At 42.9% G+C, this 23,784-nt stretch overlaps 1 protein-coding gene across 2 annotated transcripts in view; it reads left to right on the top strand.

Annotated features, from left to right (window-relative positions):
* Positions 1-6,519: 6,519 nt before the first annotated feature.
* Tbc1d15 (TBC1 domain family member 15) overlaps positions 6,520-23,784 on the top strand; it is a 44,276-nt gene continuing 27,011 nt past the window's right edge. The window contains exons 1-4 of one of the 2 annotated variants that reach the window (XM_051176233.1): positions 6,520-6,591; positions 16,194-16,292; positions 16,911-16,985; positions 20,275-20,413. In XM_051176233.1, coding sequence (XP_051032190.1) covers positions 6,562-6,591; positions 16,194-16,292; positions 16,911-16,985; positions 20,275-20,413 — 343 coding nt within the window. In that variant the 5' untranslated portion in view covers positions 6,520-6,561. The remainder of the gene's footprint in view (positions 6,592-16,193; positions 16,293-16,910; positions 16,986-20,274; positions 20,414-23,784) is intronic. The other variant, XM_051176234.1, reaches the window with a different exon arrangement.

Raw genomic sequence — 23,784 nt, forward strand, 5'->3', positions numbered from 1 at the left:
AATTTGCAACACCAAAAAATAAAAAATAAAAAATAAATCAACATTACTAATCATTCAGAGATGCAAGTTGCTGGGCATGATGGCTCACATCTTCAATCTCAGCACTTGGGACCAGAGGCAGATGGGTCTCTGTGAGCTACAGGACAACCAGGTCTACAGAGAAACCCTGTCTCGAAAAGAACCCCCCCAAAAAATTATCAAAAATATAAGATAAAAAGCTAGGTCTGTACCTCAGTGGTGGGATGCTTGCCTAGCATGCACAAAATGCTAAATTCAATCCCGGTGTTGTCCGAAAAAAGAAAGAGAATGATGAAAGAAGTCAGGCATGCCTATAATCTCAGCCCTTGGTAGGTGGAGGCAGGGGGATGAGTTCAAGGTCATCCTGCACTGCATACTGAGTTTGAGATCAGCCTGGGTTATATGACACCCTACCTCCAAACACAAAAATTAGGATGTAAAGGTTAATGAAAATGCAGAGAAGAAAAAGACAAATTCTTGTACATGTCTGGTGACAATATAAACTAGTACAGGAATATAAGTTGCACTTTCTATAGAAAGCTCTGACACTTCTTCAGAAAACTCAAAGTAGAATTACAGTGGGACCCAGCAACCTCACTCTGGGTTCCCAGCCGCACTGCGGTGGGGAAAACCCCGTTTGTTACAGTGTATATAGACCATGCCTGCTGTTGCCCAGTTCAATCCTAGCCTTTTGTGGAGTTTCCCCTCCAAGTTCACAGATGTTACTGGTCTATGTTATAATAGAACTGTCTCTTTGGCTTTGGTAGGGGGTGCTGACTTTGTGGGGTGGCTTTGGAGGCACGCATCCTCTTCTGAGTCTCTTGGGTGTCACTTCTTCTTTTGGTGTTTGGGGACATCTGGCTCTGGGGCTTTCCACTGTTGTCCCCCCCACCCCTGCCCTGCCCCGCCCCACCCAGATGCAACCTCTTCATTAGTTAAGTCTGTTCAGATTTTTTACTTTGTTATTTAGAATGTTAGTACTTTGTATTTTTCTAAGAATTTGGCCATATCCTTTACTAAACCAACATTTGGGCAGGTAGTTACTCACACTCCTCTTGTATGATCCTTTTTGTTTCTGTGAAATCAATAATATCCCTCCGTTGAGGGTATAATAGAATGTTTCTTAATCAAGCTGAAGGCTGTGCCCTGGTTAGCTTTTATTGTCAATTTGACAAAGCGAATAATCACCTGGGGGGGTGTTCAACTGAGGGGTCACGTAGACCAGCTTGGTCTCAGTCATGTCTGTGAGGGGTTACCTTCGTAGCTAACTGATGTAGAGGGCCGGGTTTACTGTGGGTGTCGCCACCCCTAGGAGTTGGCCCTGGACTGTAAGAAAGCTAGTGGGGCACAGGACAGATACCCAGCGAGAGAGTAAGGCACTAAGTCGGGTTCTTCCATGGTTTCTGCTTCAGTTTCCAACTGAGTACCCGCCCTGACCTCTCTTAGTAATGGACTGTGATTTGGACATATAAGCCAAATAAACCCCTTTCTTCTCTATTGTTTTATGGTCTTGGTGCTTTTGGTGAAAGAAAGTGGCCCCCAAAGGGAGAGCCGTTATTGGGAGGTGTGGCCATGTTGGAGGAAGTGCGTCACTATCGTCACTGTGACTGACTTTCTGCTGCCTCTGGTCGAGATGTAGCCAGCAGCACTACATCTGCCTGCCATGCGCCCTGCTGCAATGATAGTGAACTAAACCTCTGGAACTGTAAGACAGTTAAACATTTTCTTTAGAAGAGTTGCACTGGTCATGGCGTGTGTGTCTTCACAGCAATAAAAACCCTAACTAAGACGGTGCTTATCACAGCAATGGAAATCAAGTTAGGACTACTTGTTAATTTATTTATTTATTTATTTTTTTTTTAAAGAACCAACTTCTGGTTTCATTGATTTTTCTATTTATCACTGCTTTAATTTCTATTTACTTCATTCTAATATCTTTGGGTTTAGTTTGACTTAATGTGCAATCATTGTTGATTGAATCTTCTTCCTAAATTAAACTTTGATGTGTGTGAGTGTATGAGTGTGTGTGTGTTGTATATATTTTAAGACAAACACTTCACATTATTATTACCTTTGAGGCCAGAATGTGTTTAAATTTAATTGTTGGGATCTTCTTTCTTAGTGTTATACAATAATGTCACTTCTGGGGCTGCAGACACAGCTCAACAGTTACGAGCAAGCATGTGTTCTTGCAGAGGGTCCAAGTTTGGTTCCTCACACATGGATGGTGACCCACAACCATCTCTAACTACAGTTCTGGGGTATCTGATTCTCTTCTGTTCTCTGTGGACACCAGACATGCACACGATGCATAGACATACAGAAGACAGAATGCTCATGCCCATAAAATAAATCTTACATTTTAAAAAATGTTCTCTTTGTGCTCTCTCTCTCTCCTCTGTTCCCAGTGTCTCTATGTCTCTTTTCTCTTCCCTTCCCCTTTCTAAATAACCTCCTCAAAAAAAATTTTTTTTTCTTTAAATGCAACTTCCTATTGATGGTATCTTAGATTCAGTAAGTCAAGGTTACAAGTGTCAGTCCCTAGCTCTCCTTGAATTTTAGTCTTTATTTCTGTTCCTCAAATAAAAGCACTTTCAAATCCTCATGTTACTTGTACTTAGATTTCCACGTTACATCATTGTATACATGTATGAAGTTATACTGATGTAATTTCTTGCTTTGCAGCTGAGGCTACCCTCAAGTTTGTGATCTTCAGCCTCCCAAAAAGTTGGGATTGCATGTGAACATTACATATATATATGCATATATATGTATATATACATCTCAATTTCTGCTCTTATTTATTTTTTCATTTTAAGTTCCTGAGATCTGTTTCGTTCCCTGAATATTCTTCTATCATAGATGTAAAAGCTATTTTCTGTAGTTGATTTTTCTTTTCTCTTTGGGGGCCCACCATCTGGGTCCCATATAAATACACGGAGACTATTCTTACTTGTGATACCCAGCCTTGGCTTGCCTTGCTTCTAACCAGCCTTTCTAATGTAAACTATTCCATTGTCTTTGTTTTGCCTCTGAGCCTTTTATCTTTCTTTATTCTATATACCTTCCTTTCCTTCTTCCTCTGTGTCTGGCTGTGTGGCTGTGTGGCTGGCCCCTGGTGTCTTCCTCTCTTTCTTTTCTTGCTCCTCTCTCTTCCTTCGAGCCTGGACTTAGCCCCCCTTTGTTCTCGCTGCCTGGCAGCCCCGATTATTTCTCTTTTCTGCCTAGCTATCAGCCATTTAGCTCTTTAGTAGAACAATAAGGTGTTTTTTAGACAGGCGAAGTAACACAGCTTTACAGAGTTAAACAAATGCAACAGAAAGGAACGCAACACATCTTTGCGTCATTAAACAAATGCTCTGCAGCATAAAGGAATGTAACGCATCTTAAACTAATATTCCACAACACTTTCCCTGCAAAGACGACTTGTTCTGTCCGTCATTCACCTTGGATTGCTTTGTCTTGATCCCTACTTTCCAGATTAAAGGCTTTCGGACTTGAGGATGTCTTAGGGTTTCTATTGCTGTGGAGAGACACCATGACCATGGCAACACTTATAAGGAAAACAATTAATTGAGGTGGCTTATATTTTCAGAGGTTTAGTCCATCATCATCCTACATCTTGATGGATTGGCAACAAGATGTGGTCTCACTGGGTGTGGCTTGAGCACATATGACACTTCAAAGCCCGCCTCCACAGTGACACACTTCCTCCAACAAGATATGCCACTTCCTTTGCAGGCTATTTTCTTTTAAATCACTGCAGAGGCTGACCTGGCTATGACATCTGTCACTCTGATGACCACCTCGATCGTCTCTGCCCATTTGGCGGACTACAAGTGTGTGCCCTTCTTCCCTCACTAACCCATGAGTCCCTCCTGAATCTCTGCATTTGGTGCAAGAGGACAACCTTCCCCGACAGAGGACAGTTCATCCTCCCGGGGTAATGTAGCTGTGTTCCTCTGCTAAAGCTCCCCCCACAATTTTCAAGATCTAGCCTAAAGGTTTTCTTCACCTGTGCAATGGCTACCCATTCATATTTAATCTATTCATATTCAAGGGAGAGGCATTACAAATAGGGCGAGGGAGCCAGGCAGTGATGGCGCACACCTTTAGTTCTTGGGAGGCAGGTGGATGGGTGAGCTCCAGGCCTACTTGGTCTACAGAGTGAGTTCCAGGGCAGCCAGTACTGTTATATCGAGATGAATGAGCTCTTGGTCGTTGCAGCTGAGGGTGTGAATACTAACAACAACATTTACAGGCCTTGATCAATTTCTCAGAGAGGAGTCCTATAATCACTGGTTTGTCAGCAAAACCCATGTCCTTTCCATGTATATGTAATGGAGTCTGTGGTTAAGGGTTCAGGAAATGAAGTGTTCAGGGGAAAGGCTGGCCAGGTCCTGATAGAAAAAAACATGGGACAAGTTCTGAGCTACTTAGTCCTACCAGAAAGCAAGGTGTGAGAGAAAGGAATGGTCATTAAAGGCCAAGGTTTAGCAGGGCTAGAAAAGGTCTGGGCACAGCTAAGATATATATCAGGAATTACATCTGTACTCAGCCATGAGGTAGCCTGTAACTTTTGCAGGTCATTAACCTCTAAGAGATTTAATTTCTTCAGCTGACAAACATGGGGGGGCTATCGATAAAATCCACCCTAGGTCTAAAGTTCCTCTGAGGCGTTTACCACTCAGATTCCTTTGCATCATATATATATGTATATGTGTGTGTATATTTGTATATATGTGTGCCTTCCAGGAGTGCACACACATCGTAGTAGGAAGGCAGTATTTTACAAAGTGATACCTGGGAACAGAGAAACTGATCTGGAATTGGTGTCTCTTTTGGGTTGCCGATCAACACCTGTTTTTGAAGTAGTCCCTGGATTCTTCTTTGGGAATTGTCCAATCTTTTGTTACACACACATATTTCTTTTCTTTCTTTCAGCCTGGTACTCAGTACGTACATGAGGCTGGCCTCAAACTCACAGCCATTCACCTATCTTTATTTCCCTAGTTCTGGGATTAAAGGTGGAGCTGTGCCACATGATCTCCTACCTTGTCAATTAGTATCACATACTGGGGATTGCAGCCACTGACTCAAGGACAGAAGCCATGGGCCAAGCTAGTCCCATGTGTCACAGTCAGAAGCAACTGTATAGTGCCCTGCTATGTCACCCAGGCTGGCCCTTAACTCAGTAGGTAGCCAAGGACCTCAGCATCGCCGAATGTCACCATGTCTACTACTCGAATGAGTTTTATGACAAAGCTGAGTGCATTCAGACTTCATCAGCTTTAGGTTACAGTCAGAAAACTGGTTCTGAACAGGGAGAACTGAGAGACGAAGCTAATATTGTAAGACAGGAATGGCTCATGAGGACCCCTGCTTGGAGTCTCTGATACTTAAACGTTCAGCATCCCCGACTGGGCTAAGCAGGCATTGCCATCTAAGATCCTGGCACCTCCCCCACCAGTTAGACCCCTGATATTTGAAGAACCTGCAAATCATGTTTCCTGCCATTCCATTTGGTTGCACTCACCTTAAGTAGCCAGAAAAGCCTTTAACTCTGGTTCTCAACCATCCTAACGCTGTGCCTGCCCCTTTAATGCAGTTCTTCAAGCTGTGCTGATCCCCCCCACCATAAAATTATTTAATCGCTACTTTATAACTGCAGTTCTGCTACTGTTACGTATGCATCATAATATAAATATGTGGTATTTCTAATGGTCTCCGGCGACCCATGTGAAAAGCTTGCCTGATCGCCAAACTGGTTGCGACCCACAGGTTGAAGAAGCCCTGCTCTAAGCTCTCTCGAGGCGTGGACACAGAATTACTTCAGTGGGGCCGAGGGGCTTTTATTCCGTGCCGGAGCTGGGTATGTCTCAGAACCCCTTTCACATTACTGAGAAGGAATTAGCCTTGGGCTTGCTATTTTACCAGTCGGTTTCCGTACACCGTTTGGGGGCGATCCCTACAACCACAGCACGCACAATTAATTCCTGCTTTACCCGCCGCAGCTTGGGCGAGTCCGGGAACTGAACTCATAACCACTGAGCCGGGTAGCAGCTCTATACTCGGTGAAGGGCGTGGTCCGGCCTTCATCTCCAGGGCTGGATGGAGTCCAAGGCAATCCCCGCGTTACCGTGACTGATTTAAAGCAACACAAGCCGGGGCAGCTCCTCCCACCACTCCGAAAAGACGCGGCGCTCCTCGTATCGGAAATGTCAGGTTCCCACCTACCAGCTTTTCCAGTTCAAAACTCAAAACAAAACAAAAAAAATAAGGGAAAGGAAACGGAAAAGACATGCGCCGTGCGGCACGCACCGCCGCCCCACCCTCTAGCACCCCACCACCACGCATGCGCCAGGAGGCCCCGCCCACCCAACCCCCGCCGCCCTCGCCCGGGCCAATCGCAGCTCCCGCCACTCACTCCCCGCCCCGTTTCCCGCCCGCCCGGATGTTACTTTAGCTCGGCCGGATGTTGTTGTGAGTCCGGGGGAGACACGTGAGGCTGCGCTACGTCATCGCCGGGCAGGCGCGGGGATCATGGCGGCGGCGGGCGTCGTGAGCGGGAAGGTGGGTAACGGCGCCGGCGCGGCCGGGTGGCCGGGCGAGCCCCGCGTCAGCCCGAGCGTCCCTGCCGCCGGGCCTCGCAGGCCTCCGCGCTGCCGCCCCGCCGGGGCCGGGGGCTTCGCGGGCCGCCGGCCTGGCTCGGCGGCGGAGGGAGCGCGGCCCCGGTGACGTTTCCCCCCCCGCAGGGCCTGGCGGTCGTCAGCCCCAGGCTCAGCCGGCAGAGCCGTCGTTAGGAGGACGTCTTCGGGGCTCGGGGCCGTCCCCGAGGTGCGGGCTGGGCTGTCTTGTCATGCTGCCTCTGCAGACGGTGGGCTGGGAGCTAGCGTTAGCTGCGGAGGGGAGTTAAATAAAAACGATAACAATAAACACATATGCACACATATGTGTAATGTGTATTATATGCATATGTATTTATATTTATGTATACTTATTGCGGGTTTAGATCCAGAGGGAGGGCGTCTGCCTATCTAGGGTCATCTGCTTGGTGACATGCACCTGGCGACATTTCCCAGCGCAGTGTTATTTCGCAAACGTCGGTCCCGGACTGGTAATGACTCAGAGAACGCTAAGGTCTGTTTACTTGTTGCAGATAGCTTCCTCTGCCCGCTCAGCTTCAGACGGTCTCCAGTTTTCAATTATGTGACTGCGTTTGTGCTGTGGCAGATTAGGCTGTGGGGTGAACAGATAAAAGCCTTATCTTCGCTAGTTGATTTGAATTTTGACCTTGGAAAACTGCATAGTTAAGACTTCCTTGTTCCTCGTTTTTTTTTTTTTTTTTTTTTTTTTTTTTTATCTGCAGAATGGAATGGATGCCAGGAGTCTTGTCTGTCTGGGCCTGGAGTGCTTAGGAGCACAGGCAGCTGAACAAGCAAGAGTGCATATGTGCATGCATTCTTGGTCTTTCAAATAATAGATTGGACATCCTTTTAGGGTTTACTTATATCACATTTTCTGCGTTTTGGTTGGTGGTGGTTTTCTGTAATGTTCTCTGTTGCGAAGGAAAGTTTTCTTGATGAGAGGTGAAGACTACACTTGGGTGGGTACTAGGACAGATGTTTATATGAGATTATTAGGGGTTATGCTGATTTAATACAATGGTGGGTGTACTTTACTAGCCCTAAGTAGTTGGCAAGGTTTCCCCTACCCGGCATGGTTTCCCTCTGGAGTGGAAGAAAGTGGAGGAGTATTGCTGTAAGGTGTGTGACTTTGATTTGTGCTGCATTTGTTTAACTCTGTGAAGCTGTGACTCTGCCTGTCTGAAACACCCACCTGATGGTCCTAATAAAGAGCTGAATGGCCAGTAGCGAGACAGGATAGGCCTGGCTGGCAGGCAGAGAGGATAAATAGGAGAAATGAGGACGAGGAGGAGGAGAGAACAAAAGAGGACATGTGGGTGTCCAGCCACCCACAGAGTGAGAGGGAAAGTAAGATATGCAGAAGTAAGGAAGATAAAAGAAGGAAAGGGTAGCCGGATTAACTTAAGGTAAGAAGAGCTGAGTAGAAACAAGACAACCTAAGGCCAGGCACTCATAACTAAGAATGAGCCTCCGAGTGTGAGCTATTTGGGAACTGGGTGGTGGGCCCGCCAGAGTGCTGAAGACTATAAAGAGTAAAAAACACGCAATGGAAAATTCTCTCTCTCTCTCTCTCTCTCTCTCTCTCTCTCTCTGTGTGTGTGTGTGTGTGTGTGTGTGTGTCAGGGTCTGTTGTAGTTTCGGTGGCCTTGAACTTGATAGGTAGCTGAGGGTGTCTTTGAACATTTGATTTTCCTACCTTCTCATCTCAAATTCTGGGATTACAGGCTCGAGCCACCATAACAGACTCCTTTGCTTTGTGTACACTATGTGTTCTACCGGCACCCCAACAATAGTGCTTTTAGTATCTAGTTGATGTTCATGGAGACTCTTCTTTCCTTAGATGAAATCGCATTGTGATAGTTAACTCGGGACTTACAAGAATATGCCCCCTCTAAGTTTTTATGGTGTTCTTTGGCTTAACACCAGTTATTATGCTGGGTTCTTTGCATGTAAGGGTGATTAAACATGGATTTTTGCCTTTTTTTTTTTTTTTTTTTTTAAAAAAAAAAACTCCTTGGTTTATTGAGACATGATCGTGTAGTATATTTGGTCTTGAACAAGGCTAACCTGCTTTCTTCATGTCCCAGTACTGGGATTACTATTGTGTCTCATACTGGACTTGTATTGTTTAAAAAATTTAAGTCACATTTCATTATTGTGTGTAAAATTTTTTTTTTTACATTGTGTGTAAAATTTTAAGCCACATTTCATTCATTATTGTGTGTAAAATTTTAAGTTACATTTCATATCTTATTGTGTGTATGGGGCATGATGCACCGCACGCGTGTGTGGAGGTCAGATAACAGTTTTCAGGAGTCATTTGGTAACCCCTCAGGCTGCTAATTTATTTTTGTCTCATGTCCAGAAGAAGCCACAGACCTGCCTTTCGTTGAGAATTGCTACATGTCTGTGTCTTGTTGGTTCACTCAGCATTCCCAGCCAGCGGTACCTCGGTAAATTACCTCCCGATATCCCAGCTGTGTCCCTGACTTTTTTGCTTTTAATCTCCTGAAATTAAGTCACAAAGCCCTATAATTTTTACATTCTAAATATCTTTCTAGTCATCTGTCTTTCCTCATTTCTACCACCGCTGGCTTAGTTGATGCTGTTACTTGGAATAGAGCAGCTGTTCATTATTGGCCCCTTAGACAACACACTGTCTGAGAAAAGGCAAGGCAGACTGTAGATACCCCGGTTAGAGTGGTCTAGTTCCTTCTCTGGGATTGGAGAGATTACTGAAACTGTCCCCTTGTCAACCAGATGCGGTGGAATGGGCAGTGGATAGAAGAGTCTGACGTGTGTTCTTTGTCAGAGACTTTGTAGAGAGTGGGTAATAGTGTTTGAGGAGTAGTATTCACATAGGAAAGCACTCTAGGTCTTCAGGGAACAGACTCAGAGTGGGCATAGGCAGAAAGAATGTCAGGAGGTGTAATGTCACCTTAGAGGAGGAGGGTCCAGCCCTAAGGGATTTAACTTGTATCGACGCAGTCAGATGCGTAGTTTGTACAGGTGAATTGTAGAACTAGCTGTTACAGTCCTTACACGGATAATTAGAGGGTGACTAGGTTGGAAGAGTGTATGTGAGCAGATGACTCCAGATAAGGAGGGGCTCCGTGTCACAGACAGGCTGACAGGTTATGGTGCATCGGGTCAGGGTGGCAAGAGGCTGTCAGGGAATGACTGGTTGGGATGGCTGGTGAGAGCTGGCATTATATGAAGAGCAGGTTATTGCAGAACCTAACAGTTTAAGAAACTTGTGGTTATGGACGTGGAGATAGCAATTAGGTGCTTAGATGTTTAGTCGTGGAGCACAGAAACATATCTGAATTCCTGAGGACACTTTTTGTAAATAAAAGCTTAAATTGTTTTCCATAAACCAGATAGCTTTTCGATAAACTGAAGTTTTGAAGCCCCCCCTTTTATTATAGATTACTTAATAAAGTTCGTAGTTGCTAAAATGGATGTTATGCAGTAGATATTGAATTTCCATATTTGGAGAGAGTTAGGGCAAGAATTTTACCTTAATCTTACTAAGGAGTATTATTTGAATGCTTTTCATTTATCTTTTTTTTTTTTTTTTTTTTTTTTGAAACTATCTGGTGGCAATATAAATAGCCCAGTCCCACATCAGTATATAAAAGTCTTTGCTGTGCATGTCCTTTCCAGCTTTGTTAGAGCATGGTCTAAATTCGGTAATGCAAAAACGCATCTATTTCTGTCTGCCGAGTTGAATTCCGTGTTGTCTCATTTTTGCTCTTTGATTTTAACTTTTCTTGCCAAACTGAGGTCAGCAAAATTGCTATAGTCCCTCAGAACTTTTTTTCTTTTTTCTCTTATCCTCCTCAACATCATTTGTGGCGGCAGCAGCTGCTCATGAAAACCAGGCTTGGACTTGAACTTGTTACAGCTGACAATGGCTGAGGTTGAACTCTCTGTTGCTGTGCCTTGGCCTCTCAGGTGCTGGGATTGTAGGCGTGTGCTACAACACCTGGCTTCAGAGTTATTTTAATTTCCTCACTTAGTTCCTTTGCTAAAGGCTATGAATGTTAGGACATCGTTAGACGTTTTATTTGCACACTCAACTGCTTGAGCATCTTAACAAATATTCTAGCAATCGTGTTTGTGTGTGTACATGGGTGCGTACATGCCATGGTACGTGTGTGGATGGAGGCTCGATGACAACTTTGGGGATCAGCTCTGTGCATCATGATTGGGGCTCCAATTCAGGTCATCAGGCTAAGTGCTTTTTTTTTTTTTTCCCCTTTGAGACTGGAATTCTTTTTTTTTTTTTTTTTTTTTTTAATTTATTTTATATAACAAAGTCCATTTAAATGAAAACAAACATTTATAGACAATATTTGGGAATTTGGGCGTTGTTCTTTCCAAACTACTTCCTGCTGGTAAGGGGAGACTGGGATTCTTTTTAGCAATCATTTATTTATTTAGACAGTCTCTCACTGCATAGTCCTGACCTGGAGAGTTCTTCCTACCTCTGTCTTCCTGAGTGCTGAGATTAAAGATATGTATTACCATGCCTGGTTATTTATTTATTTTTTAAATATTTTAATTTTTACATGTATGCCTGAATGAGTTTTCGAGTACCACCTTCCTGCAGGTGTCTGAGGAAACCAGAGTATCGGATCCCCTGAAACTGGAGTTGGAGTTACTTTTGTGAGTCCTTAATGTGGGTACTTGGAATCAAACCCGGGTTCTTAAGTGCGCTAAGGAAAGCACTCCCGAATGACCTCTTCACAAGTGCCATGGCATGCATCCCCCTCCATTATGCACGTTGCTGGCCGCCTCTCCATGTGTCTGTCTGTTTTTAAGGGTGTTTAGCTTGTTTTTGTATGTATGTGTATGTGAGCACAGGTTTGGGGTGCTGGAGTTTTGAGCTGGGCAGTTTGGGTGTTGGGAACTGGGCACTGGTCCTCTGCAAGCACAGTGGGTGTTCTTAATGACCGAGGCATCTCTAGCCCCACCTTAGCTGATTTTTAATAATGAGCGTCTGGTAGGCCTGAGAACTTTATCCCAGGTGGAAAACTTTTTTTATTTTGATTTTTCGAGACACGGTTTCTCTGTAGCTTTGGAGCCTGTCCTGGAACTTGCTCTATAGACCAGGATGGCCTAGTTCTCACAGAGATACATCTGCCTCTGCTGGGATTAAAGGTGTGTGCCACCAGCATCTGTCCTCAGACTTTTTAAAAAGTATCTTTATAGTCTGTGTATACCTTTGGAGCAGTTAGACTATTTTGAGTAGATTGTGTCTTTTTGACATTGCCAGAAGCCCTGCCTGGTGGTACAAGCCTGTACCTTCATCCTGTCAGGACACTGAGGTGGGAGAAGCGCAAGGCCGCCTGGGCTGCAGACCAGAGCTGAAGGCTGGCCTGATGACACAGTGAGCCTCTGCCTCTGCCTCTGCCTCAAAGTGGGAGGTGGGAAGGGTTGGGGATCTAGTTTGTGGGTGGCACAGAGCTTTGTAAATGCTGGGTTCGTGGAATTCAATGTAGAGGTGTTTAAATTTGGAAGTAAGATTTCTGAACATTCAAATGACTGAAAAATTCAGTCTCAAATATGAGGGTCTGTGGGGGTGGCTCAGTGGTTAGTATAGTGCTCTTCAAGAGGCCCTGAGTTGGGTTCCTAGCACCCATGAACAGCTCACAGCTATCTTTAATTCCAGGTTATGGAATGCTCTTTTTCTGAACTCCTTGGGCTATTTGCATATACATAATTATAAAACTCAAATGTGTAGGGCTGGAGAGAATGGCATGGCTCAGAGGTTAAGGGCACTGCCTGTTCTTGCAGAGGTCCTGAGTTCAGTTCCTAGCAACCTCATAGTGGTTCACAACCATCTATAATGAGATCTGGTGCCCTCTTCTGGCCTGCAGACACACATGCAGACAGGACACTATATGCATAATAAATAAATCTTAAAAAAAAAAAGAAATGAAATGTGTAACCAATCCAAAATATTTCTGCAGTGCTGGTGGACTTCACTGTAGCTTTGGCTTTGAAGAGCCGGTACACTTCGCACTGCACATGCAGTCATGCTAAGCAGTGGCACTGAACTCTGCTGGAAGCACTTGCGTGTTAAGAATTGCAGGGTTTTACTGTTAGAAGTGCTTGGTGCCCTCAGAGGACAGAAGGTGTCAGATGCCCTGGAACTGGAGTTACAGATAGTTATGAGCCCCATGTGGGTGCTGAGAACTGGATCTCTATCCTTTTAAGAGCAACTGTAGTAGAGCATTATTCTGAGCTGTGTGACTTGTGTTTATGCCGCATTTGTTTAACTCTGTGAAGCTGTGATTCTTTGCCTGTCTAAAACACCTGATGGTCTTAGTAGACTAGACGGCCGAATGGCCAGTATGGAGGCAGGAGAGAGGACGGGTGAGGCTGGCAGGCAGAGAGTGTAAATAGAAGGAGGAAAGAGGAGGAGCACGGGGAGAGGAGGGGGCCAGGGGCAGCCACACAGCAACCCACTGATGAAGAGTGAGATTTACGGAAAGGGAACAGGGAGGGAAAGCCCAGAGGCAAAAGGGAGATGGGATAATTTAACAAGCCAAGCTAAGGCCGGGCATTCATAACTAAGAATAAGCCTCTGTGTGTGATTCTTTTGGGAGCTGAGTGGCGGGTCCCCCAAACAAGAAAAAACGTCTTACTATGCACCTTTTTTGTATTAAGCATTTTTTAATCTGTTTGGGTTCTGACTGGTTGAGATTAGAGAATGTAGAATCCACAGAGATAGGGGCTTCATATTTCATTCTATTTTATTCTATTTGCCTTTTCAATCAGACTTAACTAATCTCTGAAGTTAAAGTTACACCTTTGAGATTAGAAAGCTAAACATGACTGCCTTCTGTAGGCAGTACAAATATAGTTTAGAATTTGACTTTTGGGACATGTTTTTCTGTAAAGAAAAGCACCGCAGAGGAGCTAAGCATGCTGGGGCGCTGGTGGCCATGTCAGGAGCAACAGGTGGCAATTGAAGTTGATGGTGTCAGCCCACCAGGAGGCAACTCTCTGATGGGTGAATCTTGATTAGGCAAGGCCTCTGGAATACAGACCCCAGAATGTCTTTTGCTTCTGCTGTGTGTTTACATGTTTGATACGCACTATTTCTCTGTATCCAGCATGGTGTGAGTGGTTGGGAGATCTCCACTGCCTGTAATAGTGTGTTTATCTCTTGAAAACCTCCCATTCTACTGGACATTTTTAATCTGTGGATTGTCAATAAGACAACCCCTCCCTAAACTGTACTGTCTTAAGTTGATAATAATGATAGTCCATACAGGGTTTTGATGAGTAAAAATAAATACAAGGATACGTTTCATAGCCAGGGCCTGCAAGTTTTAACCAGGGAGCTGCATAGATTGTAGCTCAAGTTAATGATTAGCAGTTGAGTCCCAGTAGCCTAGCTCATTTAAATTCTTTTAACTTTAATGTTGGGAGGTGTGTTCATAGGTTTCAGAGAGCATTGAAGCTGAAACAAAGCTTTGAAAATGGTAAAGTTAGACTACGGTGTTTTTGTTAAGTAACTTTGAAATGACAAGACCCAAGGAGATAATCTGAAGTTTTCCCCAGGATCTGCTTAGTGCCTTGGGAATGGGGCAGAGAGGAGAGGCCACAGCAGAAGGTCTGCTATAGAGCTGGTGTGGTAGAGTATTATTAAAGGTGTGTGACTTTATGCTGCATTTGTTTAACTCTGTGAAGCTGTGATTTTTTTTTTTTTTTTTTTTTTTTTTGCCTGTCTAAAACACCTGATGGTCTAATAAAGAGCTGAACGGCCAATAGAGAGGCAGGAGCGAGGGTAGGCAGAGAGGATAACTAGAACTGAGGAAGAGAGGCGCAACAAGAGAATAAGGGAAGGAGATCTCCAGGGACCAGTCACCCAGCCACACCGCAAGTAAGCCCCGGAGTAAGGAAGAAGGGAAGAAGGGTATACAGGGACAGTAAAGGAAAAGCCCAACGCAAAAGATAACGGGGTAATTTAAGAAAAACTGGCAAGAAAGCCAAGAATAAGGTGGAGGAGCCCCCAAAAGTAAACAAGCAAAACATCACATTACAAGCTGGGGATGAGGCTGGAAGATTGGATTTGTAGGTATGGAGGTGAAGAGCTGCAGTTAGCTTACTTGCTTCATGGTCAGAATGGCCTGTGGTTTCCAGGGAGTGCATGCTCAAGTTGGGGGCTGGGACAAAGCTCGCTCGCTCTCTCTCTCTCTCTCTCTCTCTCTCTCTCTCTCTCTCTCTGTGTGTGTGTGTGTGTGTGTGTTTGATGGAAGATCTGTGTGATCCACTGGAGATGGGGCAGGGCAAGGCCTGGAAATACTCTTTAAAATTCTCACACAGTTCCCTGTACTTCTATACCTGTGTTATAAAAGAGTACTACATGATTTTTTTTAAAAATAAGAATATAGCACTGTAGGAGTATGTAGAAAGTACCTGTTCCTTATATTTTCATTGTTGATTCTTTTGGATATTTCCATATAGATTTTTCAGTTTGAACTCAGTGTTTACTTAAAATATTTAGTCTTGCGTGGCTGGAAATAGAACTCAAGACATTGTGCCCACTAGGCAAGCATTGTATCACTGGTATTATCCCAGTTCTAGACTACATATGTGTGGATTTACATATTTATATATTATGGCAGTTAGTTCAACATCATTATTAATAGAGATAGATAAGATTTTTTTTAATCAATCTGAAAAACAAATACTCATGTGTATTGAAGCAAATTTCCTTCTAATTTATCTATGTTTGTAGTTCTCCTTAAGTCTGTATGGTGTATTTTAAATACTGGTTGAACATTCCTAATCTGAAAATCCAGAATCTAAAATGATCCCAAATGTAAAATGCTTTCAGCCCTGAGGTAACATTCCAAGTAGAAAGTTGTATACCCTGACTTCTGCTGTCTGGGCACAGGGCAAGATGCAAACCTGTGAACTACCTGCAGACCGTGTGTATGACATACACAAAACACAAAGGAATGCATGAGTGTTCATGAATCTGAAATGCTCTTGTCCCAATCACCCTGTGTATCAAACCTCCAACAGGTATTGTAAGAAAACAGTTTGGGGACTGGAGAGATGGCTCAGCACTTAAGAGCATTGGCTGCTCTTCTGCAGGACTAAGGTTCAACTTCCAGCATGTTCGTAGTTTTCAATTGTCTGCAGTCCCAGTTCCAGGGGATCTGATGCCAGCTTGTGGCTTCCATAGGTACCGGCCATGCCAATGGTACACAGACACACATGCAGGCAAAACACCCATACACATAAAGAAATTTAAAAAGTAAAAAAGAAAACACCTCAGTTATTTTAAGAAGTGTTGAGATAAAAAGTCTGACTCGAGCTGGGGCTCATTTGGTGAAGTAGTTGTCATGCCAGTCAGTATGAATTCAGAGCTTTAGCACCAAGTGAGATGAACCCGTGCTAGGGAGCAGTGAATCGGCTCTGAGCCAGGAGAAGGTGCACACCCTCTCCCCCAACACGTGGAGGGGAAAAAGTGTAATTATAATCTTCTTTTTGCTCTTCCAGGTTATATATGAACAAGAAGGTGTATATATTCACTCATCTTGTGGAAAGGCCAATGACCAAGACAACTTAATTTCAGGAATATTACGTGTTTTAGAAAAGGTATGGTTCTGGTAAATGACTGACTTAACATTAGTTTATGACAGTGGTTCTCTTTGATGCTCTGAAGGAGAGTCTGAATCTCACATGTAAGGCACTGTATTTGAACAGCGGTTGTAAATTTGTCATTGAAATAATGTTGGAAACAAAATACCTAGGTACACCAATAAATAAGAAATGTTTTAAATGTGGATGTAAAGGTGGGCATGTTGGTACATACCTTTAATCCCAACCCAGCACTTGGGAGGTAGAAGCAGGTGGGTTTTCGTGATTTTAAGGCCAACCTGGTCTGTATAGTGAGTTCTAAGACAGCCAGGACACCAGAGAGATCCCGACTCACCAAAAAGGGGGGAAACAAAAGGTATATAGACATAGTAATACAAATTTTTTCATAATGAAAATAATTAGAATTAAATTTCCATAATAATTGTTAAATAATGGTAATGTCAGCATGTGTAAAATACTAGTATTTAAGGGCCTACAATTTTATTTTGCATTTAGAAATAAAAATGGATTAAGAACATAATGTGTTGATAAATTCTAAATACAATTCATGGTTTCTTCAGGATGCTCAAGTTATATTGATGAATTCTAAATACATTTCATGATTTCTTTATGTAGGAAGCTGAAGTAATAGTGGACTGGAGACCATTGGATGACACATTAGACTCTTCTAGTATTCTGTATGCTGGAAAGGTATTTAAAAAATACCCTCAGAGAAGAATGCTGTATGTTTTCTTTGTGTGTGCGTGTATATGTAGGCATGCATGTGTCTTCTTTACCACCCTGTCCTAATGCCCTCCTGTGTCACCCTCTACCCTTTGTGCTGGTACTTTTCATTCCCCACGGCAAGTCCCTATTCCTGTATGTCAGTCACATCCTCTCCATCCCTTAAGGTTCCCTACCCTGTCTCTTGTCACCGTAGAATGTGCTGTGTAGACCACCAGGCTGGTCTTGAACTTTCATACATAGTCCTTGTGCTTCTGCCTCTCAAGTGCTAGGATCGCAGGCTTCTTGCCACCACACCCAACATAAAAATCTCCTTTGTTTTTAATTGTGTGCAGTCTGTTTGCTCTGAGTGGTTCCTCTTGCTAGCCCTCTGTGTTTCATATGGACCCCGCTTTTTTATTTTAGACCCTTGTCTTGGTATTTGGAGTGTTCTGCACTGTTAGGCTCATATTTAATATCAGGTGCCCCAACAAGTAGGTTTCAGGAGAACTGGCTCCCAAAAGTTGTTCTCTGGCTTCCTTATGTGACAGTAGATGTAACAGTCGGTGCACACTTAGACAGTTTCAAAAAAGTGTGAAACAATGACAAAAAACTTTGTGTGTGAGAGAGAGAGAGAGAGAGAGAGAGAGTGTGTGTGTGTGTGTGTGTGTGTGTGTGTGTGTGTGTGTGTGTGTGTTGATCTATATATGTACTACATGAATGCAGTGATGGAGGCTGAAGAGGGTGTCAGATCTCTTGGAGCTGGAATTACAGGTTGTTGGTAATTATAGGTGCTGAACCTGGGTCTTCTGTAAGAGTAGTACAAGCCATCTCTCCTCCGTTCTCCTTATTTTTAGCTTAGACTTTATCCTAATTTCTTGAATGCTTTTTTAACATGACCTGCCATTTCTGACCCTGTTTGTTTGTGGGGAAGGCCGACATTGAGAGAGGTATGGGTGGGGTAATTGTGAGAGTGGTTCTTGCCTCTCCTCATTACCAGGCTGTGGTCGGAGAGATGGCAGGGAGGGGAATGTGGTGGTTGGGTGAATAAAACAGGCTTTCTGAACTGGGCTTGGCAGTGTGCCTATAATAGGGAGGCCGAGGCAGAAACATCTCTGAGTTAAAGGCAGGCCTAGACCACATAGGGAAGGAAAACCAGAAAACAAAGACAACCAAAGAAAGCCTCAGAGGTAGCTCTCTGACCACGACATTTGAGGTAGAACCTGGAAGAAGAAAACTGCCCCACTCTCTAACTGTAGTTCCAGATGGTCCTCTTTTTAGTCGGCTGCCGTTAGCTTGACGGTTTCCTTGTGATTTGGTTATTTCATCCTGCTCCTACCTACTTCCTTCTCTCCCTTCTAACAAAATGTTGCACTGGAGATGCGTGAGTATTCAACATGGAGTTGTTTACTGGCTCAGAACCTTTTCCTTCCTCCACCCTGGTTAGTGGCCTTCTAGACTTTAATCTGAGGTAGAACACTTACCTGTGTTAATTTGTAAGCCACATTTGTCCTTTTATACAGTTTTTCAACTCGTTGCACTTATGTTTATGTATAGCCACACTTTTCTTAAATCTGGGGATAAACTCATAAATGTCCTCTTAGGCAGTGGCACCTAGATGATGCACTTGATATGTGCTCTTGATGTGCTCAAGAGACATGATGACAATGTGTGGATGGTGAGACCGGTGTGACAGAGAATAGTGCTGTATCATATAATATAAAATCTCAATGTAAGTAGACCGTCTTTGCCATTAGAGTGTACATAGTGTGTAATCGTGTGAGCAGTGTACATAGCTGTTTTCATTGTCACAGACACTGCCACTGTACTGTGCTGTCTGTGACTAGCTGCATGGGGTAGGGTTATGTACACTGGCATTATCACTCAGAGCACTGCCTGTGACACAGTCCTGGACTGCTGCTAAGCCATTGAATAACTAAAGTCGTTTTCCAGTTCCATTCTAATCTTAATGTGATCATTGTCATATATATGGTGGTTGTTTACTTAAAAGTCATTGCTATGCATGACTGTAAATTACGAGTAAGTTTGAATATGTGTGGATCTTTAGCTCTAGTCTAGTATTTATTTGGCCTCCCGTTAATTACTTCCTCTTCCACTGATGTATATTTTAATTTCGAAAGTCCAGCTAAATTGCCCTCCTGCAATCAGAACTAGGAAATATATTGTCAGCAATCCATTTTCTCAAACTTTTTTATACTTGACATTATCTTTTAAAAATAGGACAAACAGACCTTATTTTTTTTTAACTTCTCCCGAAGTTGGAAATTCTTATTTTAATGAATATTTTGCTCTTCTATGTGTATGGGTGTCTTGCTGGCATGCATGTCTGTGTACCACACACATACCTGATGCCCAGCGAGTTGAGAAGAGGATTGGTTCTCTCTGGAACTGGAGTTACAGATGGGTGAGCTGACGTGTAGTAGATGCTGGGAGTGGAACCCTGGTCCTCTGAAAGGACAGGTGCTCTTAACCAGTGCAGCTTCTCTCTAGTCTGACTTCCTTGTTCATGCCGTGGGTTTGTTACCTTTTTCCATTTCATTTACTGCATGTGTGTCTGTGTCTGTCTTTGTCTGTCTGTGTGCAAATGCATGTGGAGGTCAGAGGACAGTCTGGACGTAAGCTCTGTTCTTTCCCCTTGCACATTCTGGGAACTGAACTCACACTGCCAGGGTTGGCAGCAAAGCTTTTTCACGAACTCTTGCATCTCACCAGCTCCCGTTTGCTTGCTTTTCTCTTTGTCTTGCACAAAGTTGGTAGGAGTTGTTTTGTAGTCTGAGTATTTCTCTTTTGTTTGTCATAGTTAGGATTTCAGTGTCACTTTAACGTGTGTATATCGTCCTCTGTAAAGAAATAGATGTTTGGCTTTACTCTTTAAAAGCAGATGTTCTGTGGAGCTATACATCATAGATAAGTTTCTTTTAGCTAATTTTTATTGTCAGAAAATAAATAATTTTGACTCAAGTAAACCACTATAGTTAGAGATTTTCCATAAACTTAAAATCTGGAATTGGATGCTTTTTTTGCCTTTTGCTTTCTTTTCTCTTTGTAAGATGGCTGCTGTGCTTTTAGACATGGCAACAAATGCAGAATTGAGGTGAAAGCCAACCCTACGGAAGGCCGAGTTGGCCTCTGAACATGTTTATTGGCAAGCCTAACTGCAAGGAGGGTGATAAAGACGAGCAAGAGGAGACTGTTTCATGCTGTCATCCGCAGCGCATGGGCGAGCTCAGACTTAAGATTTACATTACTGTTTCAGGACTCCAGCTCAGTTGTAGAGTGGACCCAGGCCCCAAAAGAAAGGGCTCATCGAGGATCGGAACACCAGACCAGTTATGAAGCCGAGTGGGACATGGTTAATACAGTGTCATTTAAAAAGAAACCACATACCAATGGAGGTATGAATTAAATCTTTGCAGTCTTTGTTTTTGTTTTTTTGAGACAGGGTTTTCTGTGTAACTTTGGAGGCTGTCCTAGCACTCCCTCTCTCCCTCTGTAGATCAGGCTAGCCTTGAACTTGCAGAGATCCACCTGCCTCTGCTGGGATCAAAGGTGTGCACCACCACTGTGGGCAAATCTTCGCGATGTTAAACTGAACAGAAGTGTAAAGAAATGCTTGAGCGTCCTCTGTCAGGAACGATGATCTTATACATAACTAATTTTGTCCTGTTTTTATTTTCTGATTATTTTGTTTGTGACTTCAAATGAGGTTTTAAGAGTGCTTGTTCTGTGTTTTAGTTACTAATAGTGAACACTTAAAACCCTGAGTGAAGTGTGTGCACACCTGAGCTCAGCGCTGGGACCCTGAGGCAGGAGGGTCCTGGGCTCAAGGGCAGCCTGGCTCCATCATTAGTTCCAGGCTAGCTGGACAACATGGCAAGACCCTGTCTCAAAAACACAGCACAACATTCCATACATGCTCTTCTTAATCAGTATTTTAAAATGATGTTATTTCATCCTGAGGCACCAGGGGGAGATGAGTATACTACTAAACTTTACTATGCTGACTTCAGGGTTTATTATTATTATTATTATTATTATTATTATTATTATTATTTTTTTTTGTAGCTCCTTTCAGACTCCTGTTTATGTTCGGTTTCTATTCCCCTTTGTATATTTAAATCTATATCTACTGTGTGATGACTATAGAAAGAACCAAGATAACAGTTTGATACTGTGTATGCTACTTCATATCAGAATGCATATATTCCTTAGAATTCATGTATTTACTAACTATGATCTAACTAGCTCATATGTGATATGACTAATGTATTTGTGATCACTTGTTTAAAAAGTTGGGTATTTACATGCTTATAATGGTAGGTATTTCTTGTTTGATAGTATTGATTCCTTTATTGACTCCTTTGTGATTTGTAATGAAAAGGATATTTTCTTCTTTAATGATTTTTATCCTGAATTTAAAAATCCATCTTTAGTCACTCAAGAGGATAGCAACATGTTTTTGGAGCATGTATTGTTTACATTTATATAACACCGTTGATACTTAAAGTTGATTTTAACGTGTAGTCTGTGGAATCAATCTCATATACAGAAGGTACCCTTCATTCTTAATCAGTTCTAGGAAATAGTTGCAATGGAGTAGTAAATAGTATCTTACAAGCTTTGCTACTAGATATATCATACCCAGGCATGTAGATTTTTGGGGGTGGGGGAGGCAAGGGAAGACGTTTACGTATTAAATTTTAATGCAAAGAGAGATTCTTACCAGGGTCAGTGTAAAGTGTCAAAGAGAGATTTTTGAATTTGGCGTAGAAGATGATGATGGTTGAGATTGGTGCATGAGAAATGCTTTTGCTGTTTTTGCTTAATGCTGTTAACTTCTTGAAATGAATGATGGCAGGCCATGAGAATGAGCAAGTTTTCAGAATGTTATAAGCATTACATGGATGAGACACAATCTGGTAATAAAGATCTCTTTAAGATTTTGGGAGTCAGACTCTGGGGCAGCTGGAGCTGGGGCGTCAGTATTTTCCAGAAGGTCTTCAGGTGGTTTCAGTGTGTGGTCTGGATTGAGAATTGGTAGTTGTGTAGCTGAGCCAACAGCCACTCTTGTGATTTGTTCATAGTGGCTCATGAAGTGAGGAGGCTTCACGACTGCAAAACAAAGCCTCCTCGGTTTTGCAGTTTTAAAATGTTAGGGAAATAAGTTTATCAGTGCATTTATTTATGCATCCTGACACTTTTATTTCCCCTGCTCTTTTCTTTTTTCTAATAGTCCTGCAGAAACACCTCCCTTTCCTTCCTTTTCTTCTTCCGTATCCCTGGCTGGCCTGGCACTGTCAGCTCTGCCTGCCTCTGCCTCCCAGTGTTGAGTTTAAAGGGTTAAAGGCGCCACCATGCCTGTCTAAAGAAACAACTTTTTTTTTTTTTTTTTTTTTTGCTCTGTGTGTGTGTGTGTGTGTGTGTGTGTGTGTGTGTGTTTGTTTTTTGAGACAGGGTTTCTCTGTAACTTTTCAAATCTGCCCTGGAACTTGCTCTAGAAACCAGTCTGGCCACTAACAGAAATCTGCCTGTCTCTTAAGTGCTGGGATTAAAGGTGTGCGCCACCACTGCCAGGCTAAGAAATAATTTCTAAGGAATTGAATTTCTTGAGCTATTTTAATATTTTATACAAGTGTTTTTGAGATTTTTATTTTACTCATCTCACACTTAGCTTTTACAGTTTTTTCTTTGCTTGCCCCCCATGGTTTATGAAGGAAAATTATGGTACACCTTTAAAAGTGGTTTATCAAGCTCACTTAACTTGAGATTTCTTCAGAACATTTAATGTCCTACTTCAAATACTTTGCTTTTGTAACTGATAACAGTGTTTGAAACTGTTTACTTCTAGAAAAAGAAATTTTAATGTTGTGGCTAGGATTCTAACCCAATAGAATGTCAAGAGTATAAATTCTGTTCACGCCATAGACTTTCCGAGCTGTTTGTTGTGCGTTGTACTTCTTGACTCTTCTCTTTCCCATCTCAGTGTGTTGGAGGTAGTTTACATGATCATTAGAAATAATGTTTGTTAGTTTGCTTTTTTTTTTTTTTTTTTTTTTGTTTTTCTTGTTTAGCTTTTCCTTAAAAGAGAAAGGGCATTCCAGATTAAGTCTTGGCTCCTCTCCAGTTTTCTGTTGTACTCATCTCTGTCATTTCTGTCAGGTTGGCTGCTGACTGCAGGGTTACGTGCAGACTGCTGTGTGGATGTGGTGTCCGGCTTTTCGTGCACTTGTTGAGCTTTTGATTACCTCATGCATTGTAGCCACTCTCCCATCCAAGTCGTAACCAGGCCCGACCCTGCCAAGCTTCTGGAATCAGCCGAGGTCGGGCACGTTCAGGGTGGCATGGCCGTAGACTCGTAGCCGCTTCTCTAGTACTGGAGATGTGCCTGGAGACTAAGCTGCTGCCTCTTCCCCTTATTTTTATTTTTGAGATGGGTTTCTCTCTTCTCCCCCTCTTCCTCTCCCACCCCCTTTGGGACCCCACCCCCTCCCTCGCTTTCCTGGAAGGAATTGCTGAATAGACCTTGCTGGTGTGTGCTACCATGCCTGGCCTAGGAAATAATTTCTAAGATTTGAGTTTCCTACATATTTTTAGTAACATTTGTAATACTTTGTGTAAGTTCATATTCTCTTTAAGCTTGTATTTTAATGGAAAGACTTGTAGAATTGAACTTGGTGGCTTTAAAAGGGGAAATGTGTGAGGTACCTTCCTTTTTACGTCATATCTCTCTCTCATTAAGGGTAAATCTGAATAAAGTATTTGCTTT

The sequence above is a fragment of the Phodopus roborovskii genome, unplaced genomic scaffold, assembly GCF_943737965.1.
Source record: "Phodopus roborovskii unplaced genomic scaffold, PHOROB, whole genome shotgun sequence".
NCBI lineage: Eukaryota > Metazoa > Chordata > Mammalia > Rodentia > Cricetidae > Phodopus > Phodopus roborovskii.